Source organism: Xiphophorus couchianus, chromosome 7 (assembly GCF_001444195.1).
Source record: "Xiphophorus couchianus chromosome 7, X_couchianus-1.0, whole genome shotgun sequence".
Classification (NCBI taxonomy): Eukaryota; Metazoa; Chordata; class Actinopteri; order Cyprinodontiformes; family Poeciliidae; genus Xiphophorus; species Xiphophorus couchianus.
The window spans coordinates 18,544,959-18,570,896 of NC_040234.1; the positions used below are offsets into that span (position 1 = coordinate 18,544,959).

The window sequence follows — 25,938 nt, forward strand, 5'->3', positions numbered from 1 at the left end:
CCAACTCACACTCTTCCCATGCTCCCCCACAAGTTCAGCTTCCTGTTTATTTGTAAAGTCTTGTGTTTTTAAAACTCCCACACTGAGATTGCTTTCCATTCCTAATCTGTACGTATTTATGGCCTAATTACTCCAAGAAACTCAGAAAATGATGGCTGATCTGCAAACGTCATATAAAGCGCCCACATAGCAGGAGGTTTTGTTATTGGTCTGGTATGTTTTTTGTTTATTGTTCAGTTTCTCAGAGCTGATTCCTCTCAGATTCCAGAGTATTAGCCCGGCAGTGACTCAGGGGCCTTTCAGGGCCTGAGAACACAGTGAAGGTACATTCCTGGCTGCATCCTGAGCTCAGCACTAGACTTTTAAGGAATTCCTCATCCTTATTCCTCAGCATGTGACTCAACTTCCTGATGATCACTTATCAATGAATTTTACCTTTTATGTTTATATGCTTAAAAATAATCATCTGTTGTTTTGTATTAGTATTGGTAGAAACAGGTCTCGTCCCGGGTAAATACTAAGTTAAACAAATAATTTGTCATGATTAAAATAAATTCAAAATACAAAGTAATCTTTTAGTTCAATGTGATCATCTCAATAAAAAAAAAAGTTTGAAGATCCAAACTTTAATTTGAGTATATGTGTTTTGGTAGGACATATGACATCCTATGGAAATAGATAATTATGCTTAATAAAATCACAGCTGTCAAGGTTACTGGCACCTAATAAAATGACGTTTAAATAAAAAATCAGGTTATTCCTGTCAGAAAACTGAGAATGGTTTTTGATTGTCATTTCAGCAGTGCATGCACAGTTTAATATTAAGCAGGTAAAATACATAATTCACAATATTAATTTTTATTACTCTACTTTTTTAAAAATATGGTTTTTTTTAGCTGCAAGTACTCTTAGCTTGATCATTTTGGCCAAAGTCACAAAAAGTTTGGCTATCACTGAGATAAAGACTACTTATTGCTATTTAACACATAACTTTTCCAAAACTATGTTTTTTACACATTTGTCAATACTGTCACCATGTCATGACACTATGAGACAATCTGTGAAAAGAGCAAGATCCTCCACCTCATCTCAGTGCCTCTCAGTCAAAAACAACCAATCAGAACCAGGAGGAGTATCTTAACGTTGTCAATTTTACATACTGCAGCTTTTAACAAGGAGTAGTTCCACAAAGTAGTTCTCTAAAAAGAACAGAGAACATCGGTGCTGCTTTAAAGACTCTGTCATTTTGGTTTACTTACATTTTCCCTCTATTTGAGGGACCAAGTAGAAAAAAAAATATTTATAGCTTTTTTTTCTTATTTCTCAAGGTAAAAAACAAAAATCAATGCAATAAATATGTTGTCAGTAATTTAGCTTATTATAAATGAAAGTAGGACCAATACTTCAATCAAAGAAAATTTAGGCTACAACAATATTGTTTTTTTTTATATGATGAGACCACACTGGTTGTTATTATGACATGTGAAGTGGTATCTCCATACAAAAGTGGTGGTCTCTTTGAACATCAGCTGCCCCCAATGAGTTGGACTGTACATATGGGAGATGGGGGCTGAACGGTTGTGAATACACCTGCTTCCAGCAGAGACAACAAAGAGGGCCTCATTTTGGGGGTGGTGGCACAAAGGGGAGGTTCCAATCTAATTACAGACTCTGGGGAAATGACTTCATGGAGGTGACGCCCAGCCCTCGGGTCAGTGATTTTATGCTTCTCCTAACAGTAGTAGTAAGAAACTGGACTGCAATGTTTACGTTGGGAAAATATATTTTTTTGTTTTTAATCAACTCTTTTAGCCATTCCACTTCCACTTCTTCCTCAGTGATTCAGTAAGTGATAAACACTCTCAGTGCATTAGGATCTTCAGTGTTTTTGTGGTTTCAGGCCTCCATCAGGGCTTCTTCAAACGCAGACATTTGCTCTCAGTAAGCACCATCTCGCTAATAACCAGATTGCAGAGCGTCATGCTTTGGTCCTCTCATTCACAGGACAATAATCTGCTTCAAACAGAAGGCTAATGAGCCACAAAGCCAGAACATTTGTCCTATCTGCACTCTAGATCTCGTCGTTAGCCATTAGAGGGCACACCAATTGAATTCTTTCAGTACTGAAAGTAATGAATGAAGAGACAGGAAATGGGTTTAGAGTTTAAAATGTTACTGAGAAAAATGGTGGTGATGATCAAACTGCCACAGAAAGAGTAAAAGCCTCTATTATTATCTGTATAAATACAATGAATTTTGGCGATGCAGCCGTTACTGACTAGTTATTACAGGTCACACTGAGATAAACAAGTGTTCTTGTTGCACATTAGCACAGTGGCCAATTTACTGCCACCCTTTGTTACCATAATGGTGAGATCATGGGTCCGAAAAGCAAGTTGGATTTATTTTATTGAGATCAAACACCATATTTGGAAAAAGAAATTATGGATAAAAAGAGAAAAGTGCAAACACAACCGATGGTGGTTAAAAAAGACACTTTGAAGCATCCAGATTGCCATCTTCAGGTATTAAGGCGCCATCTAGTGTTGTCCAAAGAACATAAAGATGGCTCCTAATAAATATGGTTGGTGGCACTTCATTAAATATCACCACAGCATTGTATGCTTTTCAGGCAAATTTAGGCAATATATTGATGAACATAAAAGCTAAAAATAAATAAATGTTTTGCTAAGTGACAGTCATTCAAAAACCCTTAAAAGGACGTTCAGGAAAAAAACAAAAACAGCCCCTGAAGTTAAAATAAAGCAAGCTGTTCCTGAACTGGCTGCTTTGTCATTTTGCCATGCTGAACATAAAGGCAATTGTTCACAACCGACATACTGCATAACATGACAGCAGGGTGGGAGAGCAGTCATACACCAGCTGAGGGTTCTCTTCATCCACACATTTAACTTATTTAGCTTTAAACGTCTGTTTAAGATAGAACAACAAATTCCCAAATATTGTTTAGGGTTTTAGTTGAAGGAGAAGGAAAAGACAGTTTAATAATTTTTACTAATAAAAGTCTCACATATCTGGTGACCTTTGTATGTCAGTATCCTTCACTCTGATACCCCTAAATTATATATATATCTATATATATCTATCTATATATATATACACACATATATATATATATATATATATATATATATAATAGAACCAATTCTACGGAAGTCACATAATTAGTAGGAAGATTCCACCTATGTGTGATTTAATTTAATAAATGCATCTGTTCTGTGAAGGCCCCTAAGGTTTGTAAGCGAACAACATTAGACCAATAAATGCGGACAGGTCATGGATAACAGGATTAATAATAATTTATAATAGGGTTATTCTAATAGGGTTAAAAACAATAACTTGGGGGAGTTTTTAACATTTCATGGTTAAATCAATCTTCTAAAGTTAGAAAGAGCATGTCACAACATCAGACCTACCAAAATATGGATATCAAAGGGGCAGAGGTGGAAAATAGCTACATTTACTCTGTAACATTTACTTGAGTAATTAATTTTTTTTTTTTTTTTAAAAAGGGGAAAAAAGAGGTGTGGCAGTAGATTTACTGTATCATCCCATTTATTTTTGAATAGATTGGGAAATGTTACTTATTCTTAGTTTATCATTTAAAATACCAAAATTCACACATATGTTTTTGTCTATCTACCTAATTTTGAATGAATTGCAGCACATTAGAGACGCAGCCAGTTGCTAATGACATGTGCAAAGCTGACAGAGAGACAAAACCTAAAGTACAGTGAAAAATTACTCCACAAAATATTGACTGAATAGAAAAGTGTAAAAAATAAAACACACTTTCATGTATTTCTTTCCACCCTCTTCACAATTACTTGGCTTAATTGGGGTTAAATAACGGGCTCTAGGACCTTGCTGCGAGAGAAAATAAACATCACATGACAGTGATTGTGAAGCGGGCTGGATATTGACTAAAATGTTGCTTCCTCAATAAGCATTCATACAGAAGAAACGCAGAACGTCAATTCTGGGAAAAGAGGGCGATAAATGGAGTGATGTCTGTGTTTTAGGTAAAGCTGATCCCAGGAGGCAGCGGACATGGCTGCTGCTTCATTCCTCTTTGCAGTATGCACGGCGCTTTCGACTCTTTCTGGAAGTTTGGTAAGAAGGAAACTAACAAACCTTACATTCCTCTGGGTGTTTTTTTTTTCTAGAGCAGTTCAGATAAACTTCATGTTATGCTCTTTGACTGCAATCGTGTTTTTACCTACTAGCAGAGATTTAACAGCAGTGATCAACATCTTTCTGCTTCCTTGTTTAAATTATGAAAATGACCACCAGGTGTGTCAGTGTGCAGAACTTCCCATCACTTTGTGTGCCATGGTTCTTCTCGCAGGTCACTGGAACGAGAACCTTTTCTATAGATTACAAGAACCACTGCTTCCTGAAAGATGGAAAGCCTTTTCAGTACATCTCTGGTAGCATCCACTACTCCAGAATCCCGCAGTATTACTGGAAGGACCGCCTGGTGAAGATGTACATGACTGGACTCAATGCCGTCCAAGTGTGAGCAAAACACATCCAACTTAATACTAAAAACACAGATTGCTTTGCATACTCTTTGATCTTTTCCATGTCTTGTTCAGTTCCAGCCACTAACTTCAGTATATTCTATTGGAATATTATGCGACAGACCAACATAAACAGTGCGAAATTGTGATGAAATAAAAAGGATACATGGTGTTTTCGTTTTGTATTAAAATAAAGTAAGAGAGAAACAGGTTGTGCACATTCACCCCTTGAGTATTCCTAGTGAGAAAATCCTCTCCACAGCATCATAATGCCATCACCATGCGTCACTGTTGGGATGGTATGTTCAGGGTATTGTGATGTATTCAGTTCCTGCAAAACATGGAGGCCAGAAAGGTATTTTTTGTTCATGTGTGCCCTATTTGTTACAAAACTGCAAACAATTCTTTTTATTGCTTCCTTTGCTGCCAACTATCCTTAAATGTGATATTTGTAGAGGGACAGGGCACAAATAAGGCAATTACTGTATTTATTATTTAAATTTTAAATATAGGTATTAGAGTAAAGAAAGGCAACTAAGACTACACTTTACATATTTTTAATTGTAAGAAGAAAAAGCAATAAAATATCTAACTTACTTCCATGGTTATACACTGTTTTCTAAGTCTGTCACATAGGATCCCAATAAAATACACAAAGATTTGTTGCTTTAACAAGAGTTAAAAAGTTCTGGGGATATGAATACTCTTGCAAAACACCATCTATATATATTTTATAACCTATTTATTCCCACCTTGTGTTCTCAGATATGTTCCCTGGAACTTCCATGAAGCAGTTCAGGGAGTCCACAACTTCACAGGAGACAGAGATTTGGAGCATTTTCTGAATCTGGCCAACCAGACAGGCCTCCTCGTCATCCTGCGTCCAGGACCGTACATCTGTGCAGAATGGGAAATGGTAATTTAAGTAACTTTGGTCATGTACTATATTTAGTTTTTGACATCACAGGCTAAAAAAGGAGCAACTCAATTGCACAACAAGACCTAAATTATACAAATAATACAATGTAACAAACATTTAAAGCAGCATTGTGAAAGTGACAATGTCAAAGAAAAACAAGACAACCCTTATGTCAAGTTATTGTTTTAACCAACAAACCATATCAAAACTGTAAATGTATGTCTTTCACTCCAAAAGCCTGTTAAAAAAAGGGGAAAACACAAGGGACACACAAAGGGAGAACAAAAATAACCTGCAACGTGTGTCACAGTACAGTGTGACATGTGCCTGGGTAATGGAAGATGTCTATTAATGTAAAAAAAATAAATAAATCATGTACAAAGTTTTAAACTTTATGACAGTGACAGACTGCTAATTTAATCTATTTTGTACATCCAGCCAATTTAAATACATTTAAGATGTACCAGTTTATAACAACTGTAATCTCAAAGATGTTTACCAGACAAATGGGCATAACTCTATGTCCTTCTGGTGTTATCATTCCATTATATTCAAATAAATTTTGCATTAACTTTTGAGAAATCCAAGCTGTAATTTGACAGCATTTATTTTTTCACCAAAAGAAAAAAACGCTGTGCAAAAAATGTCCATAACATCACAGATTCTCTATTGCACCCAGAAGTAGAGACTGAAAAAATAGATTACATTTAAAATTGGTAATAAACAGTAAGTAAGGGTGGAAAGTCCACATAACATAAACAAAATGAAAGACAACAAAAGAATTGTATCAGGTGAAGTCTATGCAAAAGTTGAAAACCAGAGAGGAAAGTTTAGCAGCAGCCAATCAGAAATGCAATCAGAGCATTTACAAGAATAGAAGCATTGTTAACATGAAAGTATGCAACCTGGACTGATCTGCTTTTCAAATTCTAATGTGCTATCAAAAAAAAGACATCTAAGTTCTTGGGAAGAGGGGTTAGAGAACAGTTAACAAGCTCATCCAAAACAAATGTGTTACCAGATTACCTTGATTTATTTTCACATAGACACCACATAAGTGAGCAAGATGGGAGAGTGAAATTAGATTTTGTAGATCTACATGTTATCAGTACATATATTAAAATGTGTACCTTGTTTATTAAAAACGAAACCACAGTCAGACTATAGAGAATAAAGAGAAAAGGGTTTACAACAAATCCCTGAGGAATGCCACTGACTACAGGTGAAGATTGTGATCTGATCTGTGATCCAACAATAATTTGCCAAAAACTAAATGTCTTTACTAAACCTATGTTCCAGGGTGGATTACCAGCATGGCTTCTTCAAAAACCAAACATCATACTTCGCTCATCAGACGCAGGTAATCAGACACCAATATACCAGTATGCTGTTTTCACAAATATATTAATGCCCAATTAATATGCTTTCTTCTGTACCAGATTACTTGGAGGCAGTCAGCAGTTGGCTTGCTGTCCTCCTCCCCAAAATTAAACCTTGGCTCTACATCAATGGTGGCAACATCATCACTGTCCAGGTAAAAAGACTCGGTAATACCAATAATCTCTAGCACATGATTGCAGGTAACAATGAATCAACCTTAATGGCAGGTTGAGAATGAATATGGAAGCTACTTCGCCTGTGACTACAACTACATGCGTCACCTGCGGACGCTGTTCCGCTTCTTTCTGGGCGAGGATGTCGTTCTCTTCACCACTGATGGAAACACAGACAAGGAGATGACATGTGGATCATTGGATGGGTTGTATGCCACGGTGGACTTTGGCACAGGTTGGTGGTATTTGACTGTGTTATGGAAATTGCAGCTTCATCATTCATTGTTTACCTGATTTCCCTCAGACACCAACATAACTGTTGCCTTCAAGCGCCAGAGAAGATTCGAGCCTCAAGGACCCCTGGTTTGTTGCACACCAGTCCATCCATCATCATCTTCTGACCTGGTGATGTTTTATGGATGTAACAGGTTTAGATCTCTTGCAGGTGAACTCAGAGTTCTACACAGGCTGGTTGGACCACTGGGGAGATCAGCATGCCATGGTTGGAGCTCAGAAGGTCAGCAGAGTGCTTGAAGAAATGCTAACCATGGGGGCCAACGTCAACATGTATGTCTCCTTGAACTCCCAGGCTTCCAGCTTTCCTTCTCTCTACACATATTTGATAAGTCAGCAGACCAAGGCATTGAAAGTGATTATATGTGTCTTAAGGTAGAGACCCTAGGCTAATTGCGTATTTTTAGGTATTTGATTTACATATTTCAGGGCATAGAGTTTTAGAAAACAATGAGAAAAGCTCATTTTCAGCTGGGGGCACATATCTGGATGTGATAAATAAACTATTCCCAGTGACTATCTCCTTTGCTTCCAACTACTAAAACTTTCTTGTTATCTAAGTGTCATTAATCAACACTTCTCCAGGCTTTCTGAGGGTATTAAAACATTTGTATTTTGCTACTTTCTTACACATTTCCTATCCAGTCTTTGTACCAGGTCTTGGTGACCAGTGGAGGATAAATATTTTAGACCTAAAAAGTAAATCAATGGTATTTGAAAGTCAGTCACAGACTAAAGGGCTACTTAATCCCCAAATTGATCATTTCTTATTCAATACTAAAATTGGATACTAAAATACTCCTGAGCATTTTTTAAAGTCTACTGAAATGCAAAGAAGCTGAGTAAATTATTTGGGGAAGTTTTTTTATGCCTGAATGCTGCTCATCTTCCACCTGAGTTAAGATTGGTACGAAGATAGAGACGGAACCTCACAGCTTTTACTAATATCTTTCTCAGAACTCATGTTCTCTACCCCTTTCTTCTCAGGTACATGTTTGAAGGAGGGACTAACTTTGGCTACTGGAACGGTAAATACTTTTATTTTCATGGTTTTTAACATTAGTGTGGAGATCTCCTATAAAGGCTCACTCCTCTTTTAAAGGTGCTGATCATGACAGCAGGTTCCGCTCTGTAGTGACAAGCTATGATTACGACGCCCCGCTGACTGAGGCAGGAGACCCCACAGAGAAGCTATTGGCCATCAGAGATGTCGTAAAGCAGGTAACGGTGATGGAATAACCAAACAAGTTACAAGTAATTCTCAATAATTAGATAATCAAAAAGTTTATTTATTTTATCTCAAAATGTGAAACTCTTAATTCAGTTAATTGCACACCAACTAATAAATTTCAGTCGTTAACTAATGCTAATGATAATTTACAGTTAATGAAAACACAACATTCACTGTCAGAATTTTGAATATTACATTATGCCAATAAAAAAGAATTTTTAATACAGCGTCTTGTATGCTCATGTAGTCTTGAGTACATGAGCATAGAGTCATTGTGCATGAAATACTGCATCACTATTTAACAGGCTATGCTTCACAAACCTCTTAAGGCTTTCTCAACATTAGTTTTTTTTTTCTTCCACACAACGTTTTCATTGATATGCATAATTTTATTGCTGTGTGTATAGAACGTGTCTTTAGCAGCGATCTTTTGAGACTTACCCTCCAAGTAGAGGTTATCAACAACTGTCTGCTGTAAAAATGTAAAGTCAGCAGCTTTTCCATGATTGCATAATTTGTGTAATATTCTAATCCATGTATGAAAAGCTAAATTTTCACTTTCAGGCATCATCATCAAAATGAATAGGAATAAACTCTTACTGTGTAGCACTCTTTGAGTATTAGTTTTTGAATTGAATTACTTGAATAAACCAGCTTTTGAGTGATATTCTGATTTGTTGAGATGTCCTGATTGATTTTGGTAAAAGTAACAAATTGATAGGTTTATTTCATTATTTATCATTAGTTTAGAGACATCCCCGCTGGTCCCATGCCGCCAGCAACTCCTAAGTTTGCCTATGGCTTTGTCACGCTGGAAAAGGTAGTAAAATCTAATCAAAATTTTGGCCAAAACACATTTTAAAATGTTTGAGTGACTCATTATGATCTATTTTTACAGATTGGAAACATTAGCAGTTTGCTAGATACAATTTCTCCTCTTGGGCCAGTCCAATCCAAGTATCCTCTGACGTTTGAAGAGATTAAACAGGTACGGTGCCATTCTGAAGTCAACAACAGAGAAAAGGCTAGCAGCATAGACAGTAAACCTCTTGAAATAGAGAAAACTAGACTGTTGTGTCTGCAACCTGTCATGTCCATTGTGTCCAGTACTATGGGTACATGCTGTATCGGACCACGCTGCCCCACGACCTCACAGAGCCCACGCCACTTATATCGCCGCTGAATGGGGTTCATGACCGTGCTTATGTGTCAGTCAATGGGGTAAGAGCTTTCTGTGAACTTTTGTTTGTCTAGCCATCCAGGTTTCCAGGTCAGTGCGGAAAATACAGATTAACATTACAAATCTAAGTATAGTGTTGTCCTTTTGGAAGCTAATGTAAATGTGTTCAAACAGGTTTTCCAGGGGTTGTTGCAGAGAGATACCACACTCGTGATGAATGTTACAGGAAAACAGGGGGACACGTTGGATATTCTAGTTGAAAACATGGGCAGAGTTAACTTTGGCAGTAAGATCAACGACTACAAGGCAAGGCAACATTAAATATGACCGTCAGTCAAACTGTACACACAGAAACTATGGTTCTCTTGCTTACAGTATTTCTGTGTTTTAGGGCCTGGTGAGCAACTTGATCTTAGGTAAAGATGTACTGACAGGCTGGAAGATCTATCCGTTGGACATTGACGCAGCCATTTCAAGAGGATGGCCTCATTCAAACAGTCGGAAGTCTGTCCCATCCCCACGAAGAGAACCTTCAGCTGGACCCACCCTTTACATGGGGACCTTACAACCTAACGGGCTAGCATGGGACACTTTTCTCAAGCTCATTGAATGGACAAAGGTAATTCATCATCTTATTCCTACACACGTATTGGCTCCTCTGGTACCGATATGTAGAAAGCCTTAAAATAGCCTCGTCGCTGAAAATCTGGAGATATTTCCCTTTGGTGCTGATTATTGCCATTGCACTACTTTTTAGCTGACTCAATTAACATGCTTGTATGCCCAACCAAGAGTTGAGGTTATTGGCATCCTACATTTTTATTTTACGGGTCAGAAGCTGGAAAGTTTGGGCACCAGTCTTAGGAGAACTGAAGCTAAGAAAGGCATACTGGACTCAGAAAGTCTCCATAAACTTCTAAACATCTAATTTAGATGCCAACTAGTTGTTAGAGAAGCATGACAGGATTAAGCTTTTTCTGTTCTACCATCACAGAATATAAACATGACAATTCTTAAATGTTATGTGTTCTTTGGTGAAATCAGACAAAGACTGAGCTTTTCAGCAACAAACACCCCAGATGGACCTGACATGAAACAAGCTATGAATGTGGAAAATCTTCTCATGCCCACAGTAAAGCAAGATGTTTTGGGCCAGTTTCTCTTCTAAAGATCCTGGCATCATAAGCTCTCCTATATGCATAGACATTTGAAATACAGATGTGGCAGACTCTACCAGTAAGCTGAAAATGTAAAAAAAAAAGAAAACACCTCATGCTTAAGTATGGTGGCAGAGCTGTGATACTGTGGGCCTGTTTCTCCTACAAAGGGTCAAGGAACCTTGTTAGAGAGCATGAATTATTTAAAATACCAGAATATTTTAAATAAAGGAAAACTGAACATGGGTCATCTTTGGGCCTATCTAAAACCTGTGGCCACCAGAATGAGTCACCAGACACAAACCTTCCTCCATAGCCATCTTTTTCACAAAACACAGCTGAACAAGGCATTAAACATAAAAACAAAAAACTGGGGCTCAGGTATTATTGTAAAATAATGTCTTTCTTAACATAAGATTATTTCTGACTAAATACAGTCAGAAATGGTTGGATTTTATTTTTTCAGTGAGATAATGCTACTGCAATAAAAGATACATTTATTTTAAGGCTTTTTCCGCATCTCTACCAGGGCTTCCAATAAGTGTGGAGGGAGTAATGATTGTTTTTATAGGCTTTTATTGTGAGAATAATAAATGACGTGTTTGTTTCTAATCAGGGCCAGGTTTGGATTAATGGGGTGAATTTGGGACGATACTGGCCAGGGAGGGGTCCCCAGCAGACTCTGTACGTCCCCGGGCCCCTGCTCAGCACCAGTCTGCCCAACAACATCACGTTACTGGAGCTGGAGGGAGCCCCAGCACACCTGCGGATTGTTTTTATGGACCGGCCTCAGCTCAACGCCACTGCTGGGAAATCCTGACTAATAATATGAGCAAATAATTCTTGCTTTACTGCTGCCAATTCTTCATTCGCTCCCCTGTCTTGTTCTTTAACTTTGGTCATAATATTTAATCAATCAGCTTTATGATCATCCTACAGACATTCTTAGCAGCACATTATGTAAATATCTTGTATAATAATTTGATTTTTTAACTGTGTTTATTAAATTATCTTGAATAATTTTACAAAATCAAAATTTTTGTTTTTACCAAAAATAAAAAGGAGAAAAAGAAACTTGAGAAGCATTTTACTTTTAACTTTTATCACCTAGATTAATTTTTCCCCAATATGCATTAGGACTTGTTTGGAGGAGCATTTGCTTTCCGATGAGCTTGCACGCATCGTGGGGTGCAGAATGTATACTCCAGGTAGTTAAACGGGATTTTCCCGAGCAGAGATTCTCCACATGACCAGCACCTCCTGTTGAAGAGAAGAAAATGTCACCAAATATCAGAAAACCCTGAAAATACGCCTATCAAAACCTGTAAATCTTTATCTCTAGGGGACTCACTGGACATTAGAGAGGCTGACCCCTGAGGCAACCGCTTGTTCTGCCAACCTTTTCTCTGCTGCCAGCGCTCTCTATGATCAAAGAGCAAAACAATGACACATCCACAGTGCTTTTACTGAGATTCCAGCTTAATGGCGCGTTTTCTCACCTTTTCCCGATCTGTCAGAGATGCAAACTTTTTCTTCTCCTCTGCCTCCAACTCCTGTTTCCTCTTTTCCTCCTTCTGTTCTTTCTCCCGATGCTTTCTCTGAGCTCTTTGGGCCTTTTTCTTCTCCACCTTTTTGGATTCAGTCTCTGCCGTTAGAGGCCCAGGGACCTGGAGTTGCACAGCAGGGAAACCGTAAGCTTCACCGCTTCCATTTGATGAAATTCACAGTCAGGTAGTTTATTCTCACCTGTGCCTTGCTGTAGTCATACTTATCAGGGTTCTCACCCATGTATTTACGAAAGACGTTCCTAGTATCTTTGTCGGGTGCGACAGTATACGGCGTCTGGCCTTTGTTATCCCTGTGAAGAGATATTGCAAAGTTAGTGAATGGGCTACAAACATAAACTTCAATATATTTTATCAGACTTCCCACGGAGACTTGAAAAGCCTGAAATGTTCTTTCAAATTCTGAGAATTTTGGATTATACTCCAGGAAAAGAGTTTGAGTTTTCACATTTTCAATTTTACTCCATTATTTAAAAGACAAAAATCTGAATTTCTAGAAAAAGTTGACAGATTTTTGTTCTGATTTCTACTTAATTTTGTCAAGACTTGAGGTTTGTCTAACTCGTTGATCATTTTTTTCTTCATTGTGGAAATAAAAATAAGTGATTTTCTCTTCTTACGGTACTGCATGGGACTACAGAGTGGCTGATACCTGCATGCAGGATCTGCTCCTGCATGTAGGAGCAGCCTGACGACGGCCTTCTGTGCAGCTGCTGCAGCGACATGCAGCAAAGAAAACCCTGATGAATCGATGGGTTTATTCAGGAGGCTTAAAGGGGCTGTAGAGATATTTTCCTCCATCTTTTCAGGATGGTCCATCGTTTCCTGAGGTAGCTGAAGGAGACTGCAGAGAGCACCTACATCTCCAACTTTGCATGCAGTAAACAGAGCATCCCTGAGGCCGTAATCAACTGACTCATCAACAGCTTCTAGAGAGATAAAATAACAGATTTAACGACCACTTCATAGCACTGTAGTGTTGAAGAAATGATGCTATAACAGACAAATTTAGGCATCTGTGCTCACCATCTAGTTGTTTTTGCCCCTGTGGTTTCTTCTTCCTTGTTTTTACAGATTGTTCCTGGTGAGGCGTCTCCTCCTCTTCTTCTGCAGGCGTAGCCTTGGACACCACGTCTTCTAGCTCACTTGCTCCAGCATTCATGCTTCCTGTTTCTGTTGGAGATGGGGTTTATGTCGGCCATGTTATGCATGTTTCTCTGGTATTTAGACTGAACTAGACCAACCTTGATTATGAAGTTTGCCTTGCTCCTTCTTTTTCCTCCTCCTCTTCCTCCGCCTGCAGGGATGCATTTCATGCTCTCTGAGGTCCAGGGTTCCTATCGTGAGCTCCACCATCTCCAGCTGGATTTCTTCTCCCTCTTCATCTGAGCTTTCATTATTTTCTTCCCCTGGTGCCAGCAATATATCTGTGTTAAACAAATTAAAATATTATTCCTCAGCATAGCAACACAGTTCCCTCAGAGAGGCTTTCAGGATTAAAACGTACCTTTCTGTTCACCCGTGATTTTCTGTGCTGCAGCTTTGGGCTTCTTTTTCCATGCCGTCTTAGTCGGACTAAAAACGGCAGACATGTCCGCGTCTTTCCCTGCATAGTCATAGTTAGGATTATTCAATAATTACCCCCTGGATTTACAGAAATAGACAACATGCTACTGCTCTAAACATGTATTTAAACACACCATACACCTGGACAGTAGAGAGGACCTCGTGTACCCGCTGCACTTCCCGAAACGTCGCCCTGCGCGTGGCGATGGGAAGTGAGCGGACCCGGAGGTCATTTTTTTGGAGGGCACCCCCGCGGCCTCCAAAGAAGATGGCCTTGTTGTAGCTGGGAGCTCGAACAAACACGGCAGACGCCCTGTTCAAGTGTTCAGCCCAGGTTAGCAGAAGATCCTGAATGTCCTGCAGAGAGTCAGGGCAGCTCTGAATAATCTCCGTTAAAAACTGAAACTCACTTAGATCCATTACAAACAGAGCAATACAGTTCAAAGGTTAATAAGTTTCTGAAAATCTAAATATAATATATGGCCAATAAAAAAGGATTTTTAAAAAGAAATGCCTTCAGAATTATAGGGAAGGCTGCTGATTGAACAGAACAGTCACCAACAGCTTCAACGAGAAGAAAAAAACACAAAATGTCATAGCTAAAGAAGCAGGCTGTTTACAGAGTGTTGCATCAAAGTATTTTAAAGCAAAGTTAGGCGGAGGGAAAAAGTGAGGTAAAAAAAACATGCAAAAGCATGCTGCTTCAAAAGTTGTAGCCTGGATAATGTTCAGATTCAAGTTTTGAGTTATTTTAACACTTTAACAAAAAAATTTACTCTAGATTAAAAATGTCAGGATATGTTCCCCCTAAAAAGCAAATATATCTGAACAAAAACAGTAAATACCTAAGATTTGGTCAATTTGAATGGGGAAGATTTTAATACAAACTCAGTGAATTATCTAAACGTGAGCTAAAAGGTAAAATAAAAACTGCATATGTATTGTTATTGTGATGGTTAAGAGCCATCAGCTTAATAACTTTGCTATGTTACTCTAAACGTAAAATAATGGGGCAGATGAATGCTCTGTAACCTTGCCTTAACGAGCGCTGCCTCGTTGTATCTCCTCAGAGTCGCTCCTGCAGATCTTGCCATGTGGCTGCGGTTCTGGGAATCTCTCAGTCCTTGGGCAGTGCCTCTCTTTGCTCGAACAGTGTATCGATGGAAAGTCTTATGATCGAGAACTTGTTTTCTAAAACACAAATACGTTGTGATAATTTGACAACAATGGACAGCTTAGCTCTTTATTATAATTACAGTGATCTAAAAGATGAACAAACCCTTCGAAGACAGCTCCAGCAAAATGTCCGCCGCCCGTCATAAGTATGACCCAGACAGTTTTCTGATTCACAGTATTCAGAGAGGAAACTACATTGTGCTCATCAGAATCTGCCTGAAATATGCAAATGGAATAAATAAGCAGAAGTAGTGAAGAGGAATCCCAATATGAGGTGTACCTGCTGAGCTTCACCTTTCCCATAAGCGCACAGCGATAGATGGACAGATATTCTCCTGCGGCATTTTGAAATACCACCTTACTGTTGAGCCGGCCAGTTGTTGCATTAGGCTCAGCTGAACTCTCATTGTCTGTTCCAGTAATGTTACTCCCAGTTCCTCTGCCGTCACTCTCCATGTCCTCTCCATCAGAGTCAGACTCAGACCCTGAGATACTCGACAGGTCTCCTGCAAAGTCAAAGAAGCAATTATATTTCCTTATTCCTTTTAAAAACCTTCGCACCAAGGGAAGCTGATTGTGTAAATATTAGACATCCTTTATATTAGCCATGTTTTTCTGCTCTAGCTAGACAGTTGCTCTTGCATGTAAAACCAGACTTGACTAGACTGATTTTTTTCTTAGTGAATAAATTCATAATTTTAAGTATTTTTGGATTTAATTTGGTTATCAAAACAGAAGAAATTTGTAAGGTGGCAAAAACGTTTCATGTCACCGTTAGTCCACTAGCAGTGTTGACTACTTGAAGCTTTTTCAGCGATACTAGTAAACTAGTGCAACTAAAAAAGGAGGGAAAGAGACAGACTGAAGTGTGCACTAATTGACTAGGAATGGTTTTTTTGGACATATTAATGGACACTAAAAATGTCAGCTAGTTAAAAAAGTGCACATTTAAGCATATAACGTTTTGTAAAAGAAAAAAAATAGCCAGCTAATATGCCATTTTGGTGCATTAGATATTTTTAGTTACTCTAATTCACTAGAATAGTTGGGGAAAAATACAAAGGTAATACCTATTTTTACACTTTACTAGTCGACTTTTGAAATTCTCAGCTAAAACAACTTAACTTGTGTGCTACTAAACTAGCAAGCAGAATATGTATTGACCACTTAAGATGCTACGGTTAAGGTTTTTAATGCCACCTAGTTAATTAGTACATCACAGTCATTGAATTGTTCAGTTTTGCTGTAAACCTATGTCAAAAAGTTGTTTAGCTTTTACTTTTGTGGTACTAGTGTGGCACTTTGACTGTCTACTAAGACTTCTGCTCCTAATAGTTGGAAAATGTGTTACTAATAATAGTGTTTTTGAATTAGTAGAGTAATTTTTATATATTTGTTGAGTGTTATTAAGAGCTAGTGGGTGAAAATGACATTTGACATAAAGGATTTCTAATATTTACACAAACAGTTTTCCATCAGAGCGCCATTGTTTCCCCACCGGCTCTGGTTTTCTTCTCAAACTCTTCTGCTGTGATGGGAAGCAATCCTGCCATCTTTTGTCTTAAATTAAACCGATGCCAGTCAAGCTTGTAGTGCTCCCTCTGCAAAACCAACACAACCCACTATAAACTGGTGTTGCTCAACCACACACACATCTGTTTCATAGAGTGTTTAACCGGATGGGGTCACCTGTTCCTCTCTGTTATCAAAGGAACATTTGCAGGCTGAGCAGGCCATTTTGTCTGACACCTCTCTGTTCCAGTCATCATGTGGACCTCTAATTGTCACACCTGCAAAGTGACATGAACCAGAAATGAAATGAACAAGAAAATTCTCATTGTCATAATACACAAGCTGCAGAGTATATCAACAAAATACAATGTCATTGGGATTCTATTATTTTAATAGTTCAATTCATAAAGCATAAAGTGCCGTGTGATTTGGAACCACCACGTTATCACTGACTGTGAAAATTTTACACTGGTTCTCAAGCAAGCAGGATTATGAGCCTCTCCACTTTTCCTCCAGACTTTGATTTCTAAATTTACAATTTACTTTTTTCTAATGTAAAATTTAGTACATCTAAAAAGAGGAATTTGGACCACTGAGCAACAGTCCAATCATTTTCCTCCTTAGCCCACAAAAGAAGCTTCTGGCAAGCTACAATCCAGGGCTTGTTTACCTCAATTCTCTCAAAAAGTAAACATCTTCCTTCTACTCAACTTTCCATTTAATGTGTTTGCTACTATCATCTTCTTTGGCGCCGACCTATTGTGGCTTACCCTCCTCGTGAAGGGTGTTAATTACTGACTGCTAGGCAACAGTCAAGTCAGCAGTTTTCTCTTTGCTTGTGATGTCAGGACTATAACATTTCTTAATTAAACGGTATTTTTGCAACTCCAGCATAATGGTCTAATTTTCTGAGCAACTTATTTTTGGCTTTTCATTAACTTTCAGCTATAGACATCAAAATTAACAGGACTGCCCTTCAAATACATTGCTCTGTGAAAGAATGGATGAATATTTGGTGTCTTTATATTACTGTTTGAATTATATTACTGTAAATCAGCTCTTTGCTGGTATTCTAACTTACAGAGCTTCACTTGTACAGCTCATACTTACAGTCTGTGGATGATCCAGTCTCCTTCAGGACAGAGTTTACCTCAGTCAGCTTAAAAGCTTCTTCATTTGAGCACAAGTCGAAGATGGAGCGGAGGTCGGTACAAGTTGTCATTGTTTATATATATATATATTTTCTGTTCTGATAAAAAAAAAAATACAGATAAAATAATACAAACCAGATTAGTTTTTTAAAAAAATACTGTACACAGATACAGAGATAGCTTACTATTAGCCATTCGATTCTTGGTGTATGCAGTAATGAGAACATACACTCTACGATCTGAAAACAAAGTGTAAACCAATCTTTAACTGTGGTTTTTTAAGCTACCGTTACAACTATTTGACAATGTGTCCTGCTAACGACACGTGTAGAATTGACAGCTGGTTTATTCTCTTCAAAATGAAACACGACTTCTTAATAGTTTTAACTCTTCCAACAATGATTTAGCGCCTATAGAAGTAATTAATAAAAATGACCTAAAAATAAAGAGTAACTCACCATAAAAGGAAGGCGGTCAGAAAATGTTGTGCTTCCTCCAACCCACTACGGAAGCTCAAGAGTGTCAATTATGCGGCGCGGCGGCAGCTGTGCTGGTATCTGCGGAGCAAAGGTTGCTGACAAACAGAAGGGAACAATGGCACAGTAAATCAGTAGCAGTTGAATTTTTAAGCATGTAATCATATTTCCAAAAATGTTCGGATTTAAATTTCAATTCATTTTTACATATATAAGCGATTTCCAGTACGTGTCACCGGTATTGCTTTGGTATTTATTACTCCAAACACTTAAACCTGACTGAACTTAAAATCAGACAGAAGGGAACAAAACCTACCGGTTTCCCTCCTGAATATAGGCCCAAACAGGACCAGTACAAAATTCTATGAGGCCTTAACAGACGTACACTTCAGGGCCCTCTTACAGCTAAGAATAATAAGAATAACACTTATGAAAGAGACTTGGATATAATGTAATGTTATTGTCTAAGCAAGCATTAATAGCCAATGTACATTGACTTCCTTATCACAGCTTTTAGGGGTACAGCCAATCAGCACCAATGAAAATGAATGGCAGACCTGCATTTACTGCTTTGCAAGCACCAACCTTTAGCCTTTGTAGTAGCATTGCACTTTGACATTTCAGCTTTCCAATTAGCATTTTTTAGCATTTAATTTAGCCATGATATGTACAAAAATAATCCACAGATACATTTTTGTCACATTAGACTTATTCTAAAATAGTACTTCATAATGATGTGGTGCCAGATTTTTCCTGGCACTATGACTATGTGGTATTTCGCTGCCATCTGCCATCTGGTAATGACTGGCTCCCACCTGGCCACTCAAACATAAAGCCCTTTTTGGAGGTCTGTGCCCTACAATTTCTTTGACTTCAGGTTTGGTTTCTGCTCTGTCAACTGCAAAACTTTACACAGGTTTTATGTTTTGTTCTAAGGTTTAATAAAATTACCATGTTGTAAATCACAAGGATTATTAGTGGAAATAAAATGCACCCAAACTCAGTTTATGCTTCATGGAAAATGTGTGAAAACTCTGGTAGGGTTGCATTTCTTTCGCATTCACAAATTGTGAAAACACTTTCCACCGTGTCATTTGCTTTTCGTGAGGGGAAAACTAGACAATTTCACGTAAATCAGTTTTAGAATTAACTTGTTAGTACCAATAAGTAGACACGTATCAATTTCTAAATGTCAAAGTTATTTTTTTATTTTTATTTTTTAATAAAATGAAAGCATATTTTCCCTCATATCATGAAAGCATATTTCCCCTCTGCTTTCATGAACTCTGTGGCCTTGTCACACTTAAAAACTGGATTTGGAGTTTTATTTCAGAAAACAATTTCCCGAAAAGCCTGGTGCACAAACAACTAACATCATATGCATGTAAAGGTGGAATAAAAAAGTAGCTTGGGTGGAAATAAAGATTTTATTGGTTTCATTTTTAAAAAGAGAGAGAAAGACAGCAAATTACTGAGTACAATTAATAGAAAATAACTCCCATGGGAACAATTTACTTTTTTCTTGGTTTTCTTTTTGACTTTCTGGTTGCCACAGGACTTGAAGCTTGTCCTGTAAACAAAAAAGGGACAACACTTTCTATTACATTTAACCACATGAAGAAAATAAACAGCCTGAAACATTTTAATACCTGCACCGCCACAAGCTTTGAGTTCTGCCAAGCGCTCTTTCACCTCCAGGATTTCAGCTGAAAGACTTTGGACCTTACTTGAGGCACTCTTGAGCTGCTCCTCCAAAATACCAATTTTATTTCTGAAAATATAGTAAACATGGTGTACTTTTGTTACTTATGGATTTTTTTTTCTTTTGCAAGCAGCATGTCTAGTTACCTATGTGAGGCAGCCTGTTGATCCAGATGTTCTGAGATATATTTTTCCTTTAACAGAAGCTTGCCTAATTGGTGCAGTGCAATACCTTTTGCACCATTTTCCATCATCAACTCCCTTCTCTGCTCATTTTCTTTCTTGCTGGAGATGAGAACAGAGATCAAAACCAAGGTGAGAGCGGTGTAATCACACAAAGACTTAAAATGTTTGAAGCCATGAAATCAGGACCCTGCTGTGTTTCAGCAGACTCTTTGAAAAATAAAAAAAACAGTGTGTTTTACTGATCTTCTGCCACTTATGTGGATTTTAAGGTCACCTCATAATGCAGCAATCGCTTTAGTAGGCAGATTTTGTTACAATAAGAACAGTGACAGTCAGCCAGCCAAAGAGCAAGCAAAAGATAGTGTGTGTGTGGGGGGGGGGAAAGCACAGGGAAAACTGAATTTTTCTATTTATATAAAAAAAAGAAAAATTACAACCCTAATAAAATATACTGATACCATAGAAATGCCAGAGCATTTTTGTGTCTAGGGATTGCATCCAGATCCCTAGACACTCAGAGAGTTCAGTCATTTTGTGACCCTGACCATCCTCTTCATGAGACTGTCTTAGGGGGGTAAAAGTGTCTTTAGTCAGAACTGGCTTTTCTTGACCATAGTCATCACCACAATAACTCTGGAGAATTTTGAATTAGTACGACAACATTTAATTTCAGTAAAGCATTTTTGAATTTGAACTGAATTTGAAGTACATTGTGTTTAAGATAAACTTCTTCTGTCTTATGTCCCATGCAATAAAAAATCTATCTCTATTTTAAAAACAACCACAATTAGTTGGATAGAAACGAAAGATGCCGATTCAAACCATAGTTTTATTACTTTCCAATATCAACTTGCCACCAACAATATGGCTGATAAGCTGACGTATCGTTTATGGACCTATGGTATGCAACCTTTAGCGATGACATCATCAAGGTAGTTGTCTGTATGAATACTTTTAAGAAAATGTATTTAAACGCGATGCACAATACCAGCGAGCGGTCTCCTCCTCAACACGCAGTCTTTCCTGCCGCACCTCCTCCAGTTTCTGAGTGGTTTCATTGATGGCACGCTCCAGGTCCTTAATTTGTTTCTACAAGAGAAAAGCGTATGTGTTTTGTGTTTTTTTTTTTCAAACAATTTTCGTGTTGAGCGCCTTGTCAACGTTCAATTTTACACCAAGTCAACTTACAAATCCATCGTTTTCTTGGAAAAATGTAAGGTCTGAAAATGCTGTCATTATTGTAGAGGTGTTGTTTCGCCATACAACAATAAAACGTGTCAACGTGTGACGTATGGTTCTGCCTTATAACGGGTACTTCCGTTTTGGGAATGCAGAGCCCGGATAGCTCAGTCGGTAGAGCATCAGACTTTTAATCTGAGGGTCCAGGGTTCAAGTCCCTGTTCGGGCGGAATTTTTTCTTATTGCTCACAGCTGTGTCCAATTCCCCACTCTATCTATTTATTTTTGCTTTAAACAGCTGTTGAAATCGCCGTCTTTCCTCGTTGTGACTAGTTTAACAGCGTTTCATTGTCATTACTTAATTTAATGGTCTCTCTTATTATTCAAATTATTGAGACAGCGAGGTGTTCCACAACAATAAATGCTGAACAAAAATAGTCATTTAACAATAGAAATAGAAAAAGTACTTTACTTGAGACTTTACTGATCCAGCAGTGGGGAAATTCAGGCTTCACAGCAGCATACACCAAACAATAAAATGCAAGTAAATGACACACAAACAGTATAACCTAAATAAGAATGCAAATGTGAATTTGCAAAACTGCATAAAACAAGCACAAAAATAAATATGAACAAATTACTTAACATCTCATACAAACTGCAAAAAAGAAATTTAATCAGTTTCTAAAAAAAAAGTGAAATTACTTAAATGCAGTTAGGTTCTAACTGATTAGAAATGCATCAGCCAGTCAGCTAGAAGACAAATTAACCAATTTTCTCTTAAATAAAGTATTTCCTTTATTTATTAAATGCATAATTCATTAGGGTGCAAAATATATCACTTTGGATTTATTGAGACAAACAAACCTACTACATCAAAGAAATCAACTCTAGAATTGGCAAAAAGTCACATTTAAGGTTTGTTACAAGGAAAGCATGGGGTAAATAATCTAAGCAGAATTTTATTAAAATAAATATGGTATCTTTTCACATACTTTAATGAGCAAGGTTAAGTTATTTTGCAAAGTAGAATTAACATAAAAGGGAGAAAATTATTTGCAGCTCCAACGGCAGCAATAGGTGGTTTTACAAAGTCTTATTTGTAAAAAAAAAATAAAATTGAAAACCATTCTTTGATTTTCGCATCTCACAATTACGCTCCACTTGTGTCGATTTGTTGCACACAATTCTAAGAAAATATACTTAAGTTTTGTAATGTGACACTGAATTAAAAAGCAACAGTTTATTAAATGCTGAACAATTTTAAATGGTTTTACAACAAATGAAGTGATTTTGTGAAAGTAGCAAAACACAACAACATTGTCCTAATCTCCAAATATACACATGAACCCAAACTCTAATCAGGAGTGGTATTTTGTATGCAGAGTCTGGATATACAGTAACCCTGGTTGTATGAAAGCATACTTATTACTGCAGAAAGATTTGGTTTGAGAGGCATTAGAGCGTGTGGATAAGAGTATGTTAGAATGTGAAATTAGCAGCATAACATAGCATGTGAGCCATGAGTAAGCTTAGTTTCAGTAAAATGGAAAACAGTAGTCCTGGTGAACATACACACCATCTAAATCCTAAAATTGTACCGATCCAGTGCCAAACATTAGACCGTTTAATTTAAATTGCAGTCGAGCTGTTATTAAACAGTGTAGGACCTCACATTATGCTCCTGTTGAAGATGTTGTTTTTGAAAAAAAAGTCAAACTAATTAGGGGATTAAACTCACTGACAAATAACAGCAGCCCAGTAATTTACCTGGGATAATCATGGGTATTATCTCCGGACAGCGGCCTATAAAACTGGGTGTTAGTGCAGGTCAAATGGCAACACTGAAGAAGGATCTGCCAGGAAAAGATGGAGCAGATTATCCTGCTGTGTGCGCTCTCAGCTTGTCTCTCGGCTGTCAATGCTCAGGTAAACATACAGAGGAATGGAAGAAAGAGTGGGAGTTTTACATGTAGAAATCTGCTTACTGCTCGGTTCTTGTTTTTTTGTTGTTGTTTCTTGCAGAAATTTTTACTCAGTCCCAAATGGATACCTGTTGGTTTCAGGGGTAATTTTTTAATAAAAAAAATATATATATATTGTGAATGTAGCTGAAATAATGGCAGAACTTATGCTGACTAACTCTTCTTTTCTAGAGCCTGAAGGAAAAAAAGAGGGCACTGCAATGGATCAAATAATTAAAGTCAATGAGTTTCATGGTGAGTATTTTATAATTATTGAGAGATTTTTCAACATATTTTGAATTTTTGACTATTTTTGATTTTGCCCTGAATCATTTCTACTTCAGGTTCCCACGTCATCGACGGTTCCACCACCCTCAGAGAGGGCGATATTGCTGTGTCCACTGGAAGGCGCTCAAAGATCTGCTTCGCCCGGAGCTGCCTCTGGTCCAAATCTGTGGATGGACACGTCTACGTTGCCTACACACTCTCACCTGATTACTGTAAGTTAAGGGTTTGGTAAACCCACTATCACTGTAGAATGTTTTTACAGAATATTCTTTAGTAATATTTCTTACTCCTGTGTACATCCTTTAAATAAATAAACAGCTGACATCGAGACAAAGCTGATAAAGGAGGGAATGGACAACATAGAGGACAGCACCTGTATCCGTTTTGTTCCACGAATTCACCAAAGAGACTACATCGACATCCAGCCAAAGTCAGGGTGAGTTATGACCAAAAAATACATATATTACAACATACCATTATTTTAATAAAATATTTCATTTTTTGCAAAACATATGCATCAAAGAGTGTTGTTTCTCTACATTTTAATTTGTAAACAAAGATGTTGGTCCTACCTTGGCTCTCGTGGAGGAAAACAGACCCTGTCGCTCCAGAATCCAGACTGCATGAATATCGGAGTGATTTCCCATGAGTTTATGCATTCCCTGGGCTTTGTGCATGAGCAGTCCCGCTTTGACCGCGACAACTATGTCACCATCATGTGGCCGAACATTTGGAGAGGTAATATCAAAGCACACTGGTGACCTTTAACACACACATCAAACAAATACAATAAGTAAAAAAAATGCAATGCATTTTTTCTCCAACAGATCGAGTAAGAAACTTTGAGAAGTTTAAGACAGAAAATCTGGACCTGCCGTATGACTTTGGCTCAATTATGCACTTTGGGATGTAAGTCGTATTTTTTTATGTGTAAAACTGAATTTAATTCTAATCTTCAGGTGAATCTCAGTGAATTAGAAAACATAAACATATATTTTATTTTAGTAATTTATTAAATTTAGTAAATCCAAAATGTAAAACTCATACAGTAAATAGAATAATTACACATTCAGGTTCTCAGAAAAATTGAACATAAGACCAAAAACAATGCTTCTTATCACTAAAATGTTCTCGTCTATGACAGCTTACAGCAAACATTTTGAAGATGTTAATGGAAAGTTTAGTGGATGGAATAAATGTGGTACAGAAGCAAAGCACATTCCAGAATTGGGGTTAGATGCACAAACGTTGGACTACAAGTAGAGATAGTGCTTCCAAAGCCTCCACACACAAACAAACAGTCTCTGCTGTCACTTTGAACACCTGTCACACCTGAACCAGAGCCCATGTAAGAAGTGTCTTACCTGGTGCTGTTCTCTGTTATCAGCATGTTATCAGCATTTGTATATTTCTATTTTAAGGTATGCCTATTCAGTGGCCGGAGAACCAACCATCGTCCCAAAGAACGGCAGGAACGTTAAGCTCGGCCAGGCATCGTCTCTCAGTCAAGTTGACAAGCTAAAAATCAACAGGCTTTATCAATGCGGTTCGTACAGAAAAAAACATTTAACAGAATATATTTCAGAGCTACTATATAAATTGGTAAATAATCTAAACACTGCTTCATTTTGTCTCTTTCTGCAGCCGTGAATGATGATTAGAACCTGAACCAAGACGAGGTGAAGCAGGAATCCTCTGAAAGCAGACGTGATAAACTGCTGCTGAAACATCTTCATACAATCTCATAATATTTAGGCCTTGTTTTGTGGAGCTGTACTTGTATTTGTTTGAGTGAGACATGTAACTTTATATTTAATGTTTTAGTAGACAGAATTGGCATATATCTTTCCTGTTGTATAGTGAAAGATGAAATGAAAGTTATTGCCTTGTTTTAAGTAGTCACTTAATATCCCTGTTCACTTCCTGCAATAAAGATGTTAAAGAATAAAAAAAACCTAATTGCATCATTATTATTGCAATATGTTGAAGTAGCTGAAGATTTTGGTGATGATATTAAATAAAGAAAAAGTTGCAGTTCATTTGATTATAGAAATCAAATAGAAATACTGGCAAATAGAAAGCCAGTCTGGTTTATACTGAAATAATTCCTCCTGGCCTTATTTTCCGATCATTTTTGTGATATGATAACCATAAGTGGCAGATTTCACTGTTACCACACACCACTCGCCATTTAAGTATTTACCCCTCAAAATTGCCCCTTAATAAAAATAGGAACGATGCTTGGGGAGGGATTTATTTCTGTTTATATATGTTTACCTGAGCTGTCGTTATCATC

The 25,938-nt window shown here is 37.6% G+C and overlaps 3 protein-coding genes and 1 non-coding gene across 6 annotated transcripts; 3 read left to right on the top strand and 1 right to left on the bottom strand.

Moving 5' to 3' along the window:
• The first annotated feature begins 4,071 nt into the window (after positions 1 to 4,071).
• Positions 4,072 to 11,952, top strand: glb1l (galactosidase, beta 1-like). Its single transcript, XM_028023812.1, has 16 exons — positions 4,072 to 4,134; positions 4,370 to 4,539; positions 5,310 to 5,460; positions 6,763 to 6,823; positions 6,903 to 6,997; positions 7,071 to 7,251; positions 7,321 to 7,379; positions 7,462 to 7,583; positions 8,298 to 8,338; positions 8,413 to 8,531; positions 9,287 to 9,361; positions 9,440 to 9,529; positions 9,649 to 9,762; positions 9,896 to 10,027; positions 10,113 to 10,340; positions 11,495 to 11,952. The coding sequence occupies exons 1-16, from the start codon at positions 4,072 to 4,074 to the stop codon at positions 11,696 to 11,698; spliced, it is 1,905 nt and encodes a 634-aa protein (XP_027879613.1). The 3' UTR covers positions 11,699 to 11,952.
• ankzf1 (ankyrin repeat and zinc finger peptidyl tRNA hydrolase 1) lies at positions 11,949 to 18,436 on the bottom strand. Of its 2 annotated transcripts, none has more exons than XM_028023810.1 (16): positions 18,307 to 18,436; positions 17,808 to 17,946; positions 16,875 to 16,975; positions 16,684 to 16,786; positions 15,480 to 15,691; positions 15,289 to 15,401; positions 15,047 to 15,200; positions 14,144 to 14,366; positions 13,951 to 14,049; positions 13,688 to 13,870; positions 13,470 to 13,616; positions 13,096 to 13,372; positions 12,625 to 12,736; positions 12,378 to 12,545; positions 12,230 to 12,300; positions 11,949 to 12,138 (listed from the first exon to the last, which is right to left on the bottom strand). In XM_028023810.1, the coding sequence occupies exons 2-16, from the start codon at positions 17,917 to 17,919 to the stop codon at positions 12,012 to 12,014; spliced, it is 2,202 nt and encodes a 733-aa protein (XP_027879611.1). In that variant the 5' UTR covers positions 17,920 to 17,946; positions 18,307 to 18,436; the 3' UTR covers positions 11,949 to 12,011. The 2 variants fall into 2 exon arrangements, with proteins under 2 accessions (XP_027879611.1, XP_027879612.1); XM_028023811.1 differs by lacking the exon at positions 18,307 to 18,436 and adding an exon at positions 18,034 to 18,219.
• On the top strand, positions 17,778 to 25,587 carry hce2l2 (high choriolytic enzyme 2-like 2). 2 transcript variants are annotated; one of them, XM_028023815.1, is made up of 10 exons: positions 17,838 to 17,901; positions 23,193 to 23,319; positions 23,416 to 23,458; positions 23,547 to 23,609; positions 23,699 to 23,854; positions 23,961 to 24,078; positions 24,202 to 24,380; positions 24,470 to 24,551; positions 25,064 to 25,188; positions 25,287 to 25,587. In XM_028023815.1, exons 2-10 carry the CDS (start codon positions 23,260 to 23,262, stop codon positions 25,301 to 25,303), a joined length of 843 nt encoding a protein of 280 aa, XP_027879616.1. In that variant the 5' UTR covers positions 17,838 to 17,901; positions 23,193 to 23,259; the 3' UTR covers positions 25,304 to 25,587. The 2 variants fall into 2 exon arrangements, with proteins under 2 accessions (XP_027879617.1, XP_027879616.1); XM_028023816.1 differs by lacking the exons at positions 23,193 to 23,319; positions 23,416 to 23,458 and having other exon boundaries at positions 17,778 to 17,901.
• On the top strand, positions 21,547 to 21,619 carry trnak-uuu (transfer RNA lysine (anticodon UUU)). Its single transcript has one exon. It is a non-coding gene; the product is annotated as a tRNA-Lys (tRNA).
• Positions 25,588 to 25,938: the final 351 nt, after the last annotated feature.

What these genes read in the sequence shown, in the direction of transcription:
- hce2l2 (XM_028023815.1), top strand. Translation starts at nt 23,260, where the DNA reads ATGGAGCAGATTATCCTGCTGTGTGCGCTCTCAGCTTGTCTCTCGGCT. An exon ending in TCTCGGCTGTCAATGCTCAG is followed by an intron (nt 23,320 to 23,415) that starts GTAAACATACAG and finishes TGTTTCTTGCAG; the next exon opens with AAATTTTTACTCAGTCCCAA. An exon ending in GTGGCCGAACATTTGGAGAG is followed by an intron (nt 24,381 to 24,469) that starts GTAATATCAAAG and finishes TTTCTCCAACAG; the next exon opens with ATCGAGTAAGAAACTTTGAG.
- ankzf1 (XM_028023810.1), bottom strand. Translation starts at nt 17,919, where the DNA reads ATGACAACTTGTACCGACCTCCGCTCCATCTTCGACTTGTGCTCAAAT. An exon ending in GACTGGATCATCCACAGACT is followed by an intron (nt 16,976 to 17,807) that starts GTAAGTATGAGC and finishes GTCACTTTGCAG; the next exon opens with GTGTGACAATTAGAGGTCCA. An exon ending in GGAGCAGATCCTGCATGCAG is followed by an intron (nt 12,737 to 13,095) that starts GTATCAGCCACT and finishes ATCTCTTCACAG; the next exon opens with GGATAACAAAGGCCAGACGC.
- glb1l (XM_028023812.1), top strand. Translation starts at nt 4,072, where the DNA reads ATGGCTGCTGCTTCATTCCTCTTTGCAGTATGCACGGCGCTTTCGACT. An exon ending in GGACTCAATGCCGTCCAAGT is followed by an intron (nt 4,540 to 5,309) that starts GTGAGCAAAACA and finishes TTGTGTTCTCAG; the next exon opens with ATATGTTCCCTGGAACTTCC. An exon ending in TCTGTGCAGAATGGGAAATG is followed by an intron (nt 5,461 to 6,762) that starts GTAATTTAAGTA and finishes CCTATGTTCCAG; the next exon opens with GGTGGATTACCAGCATGGCT.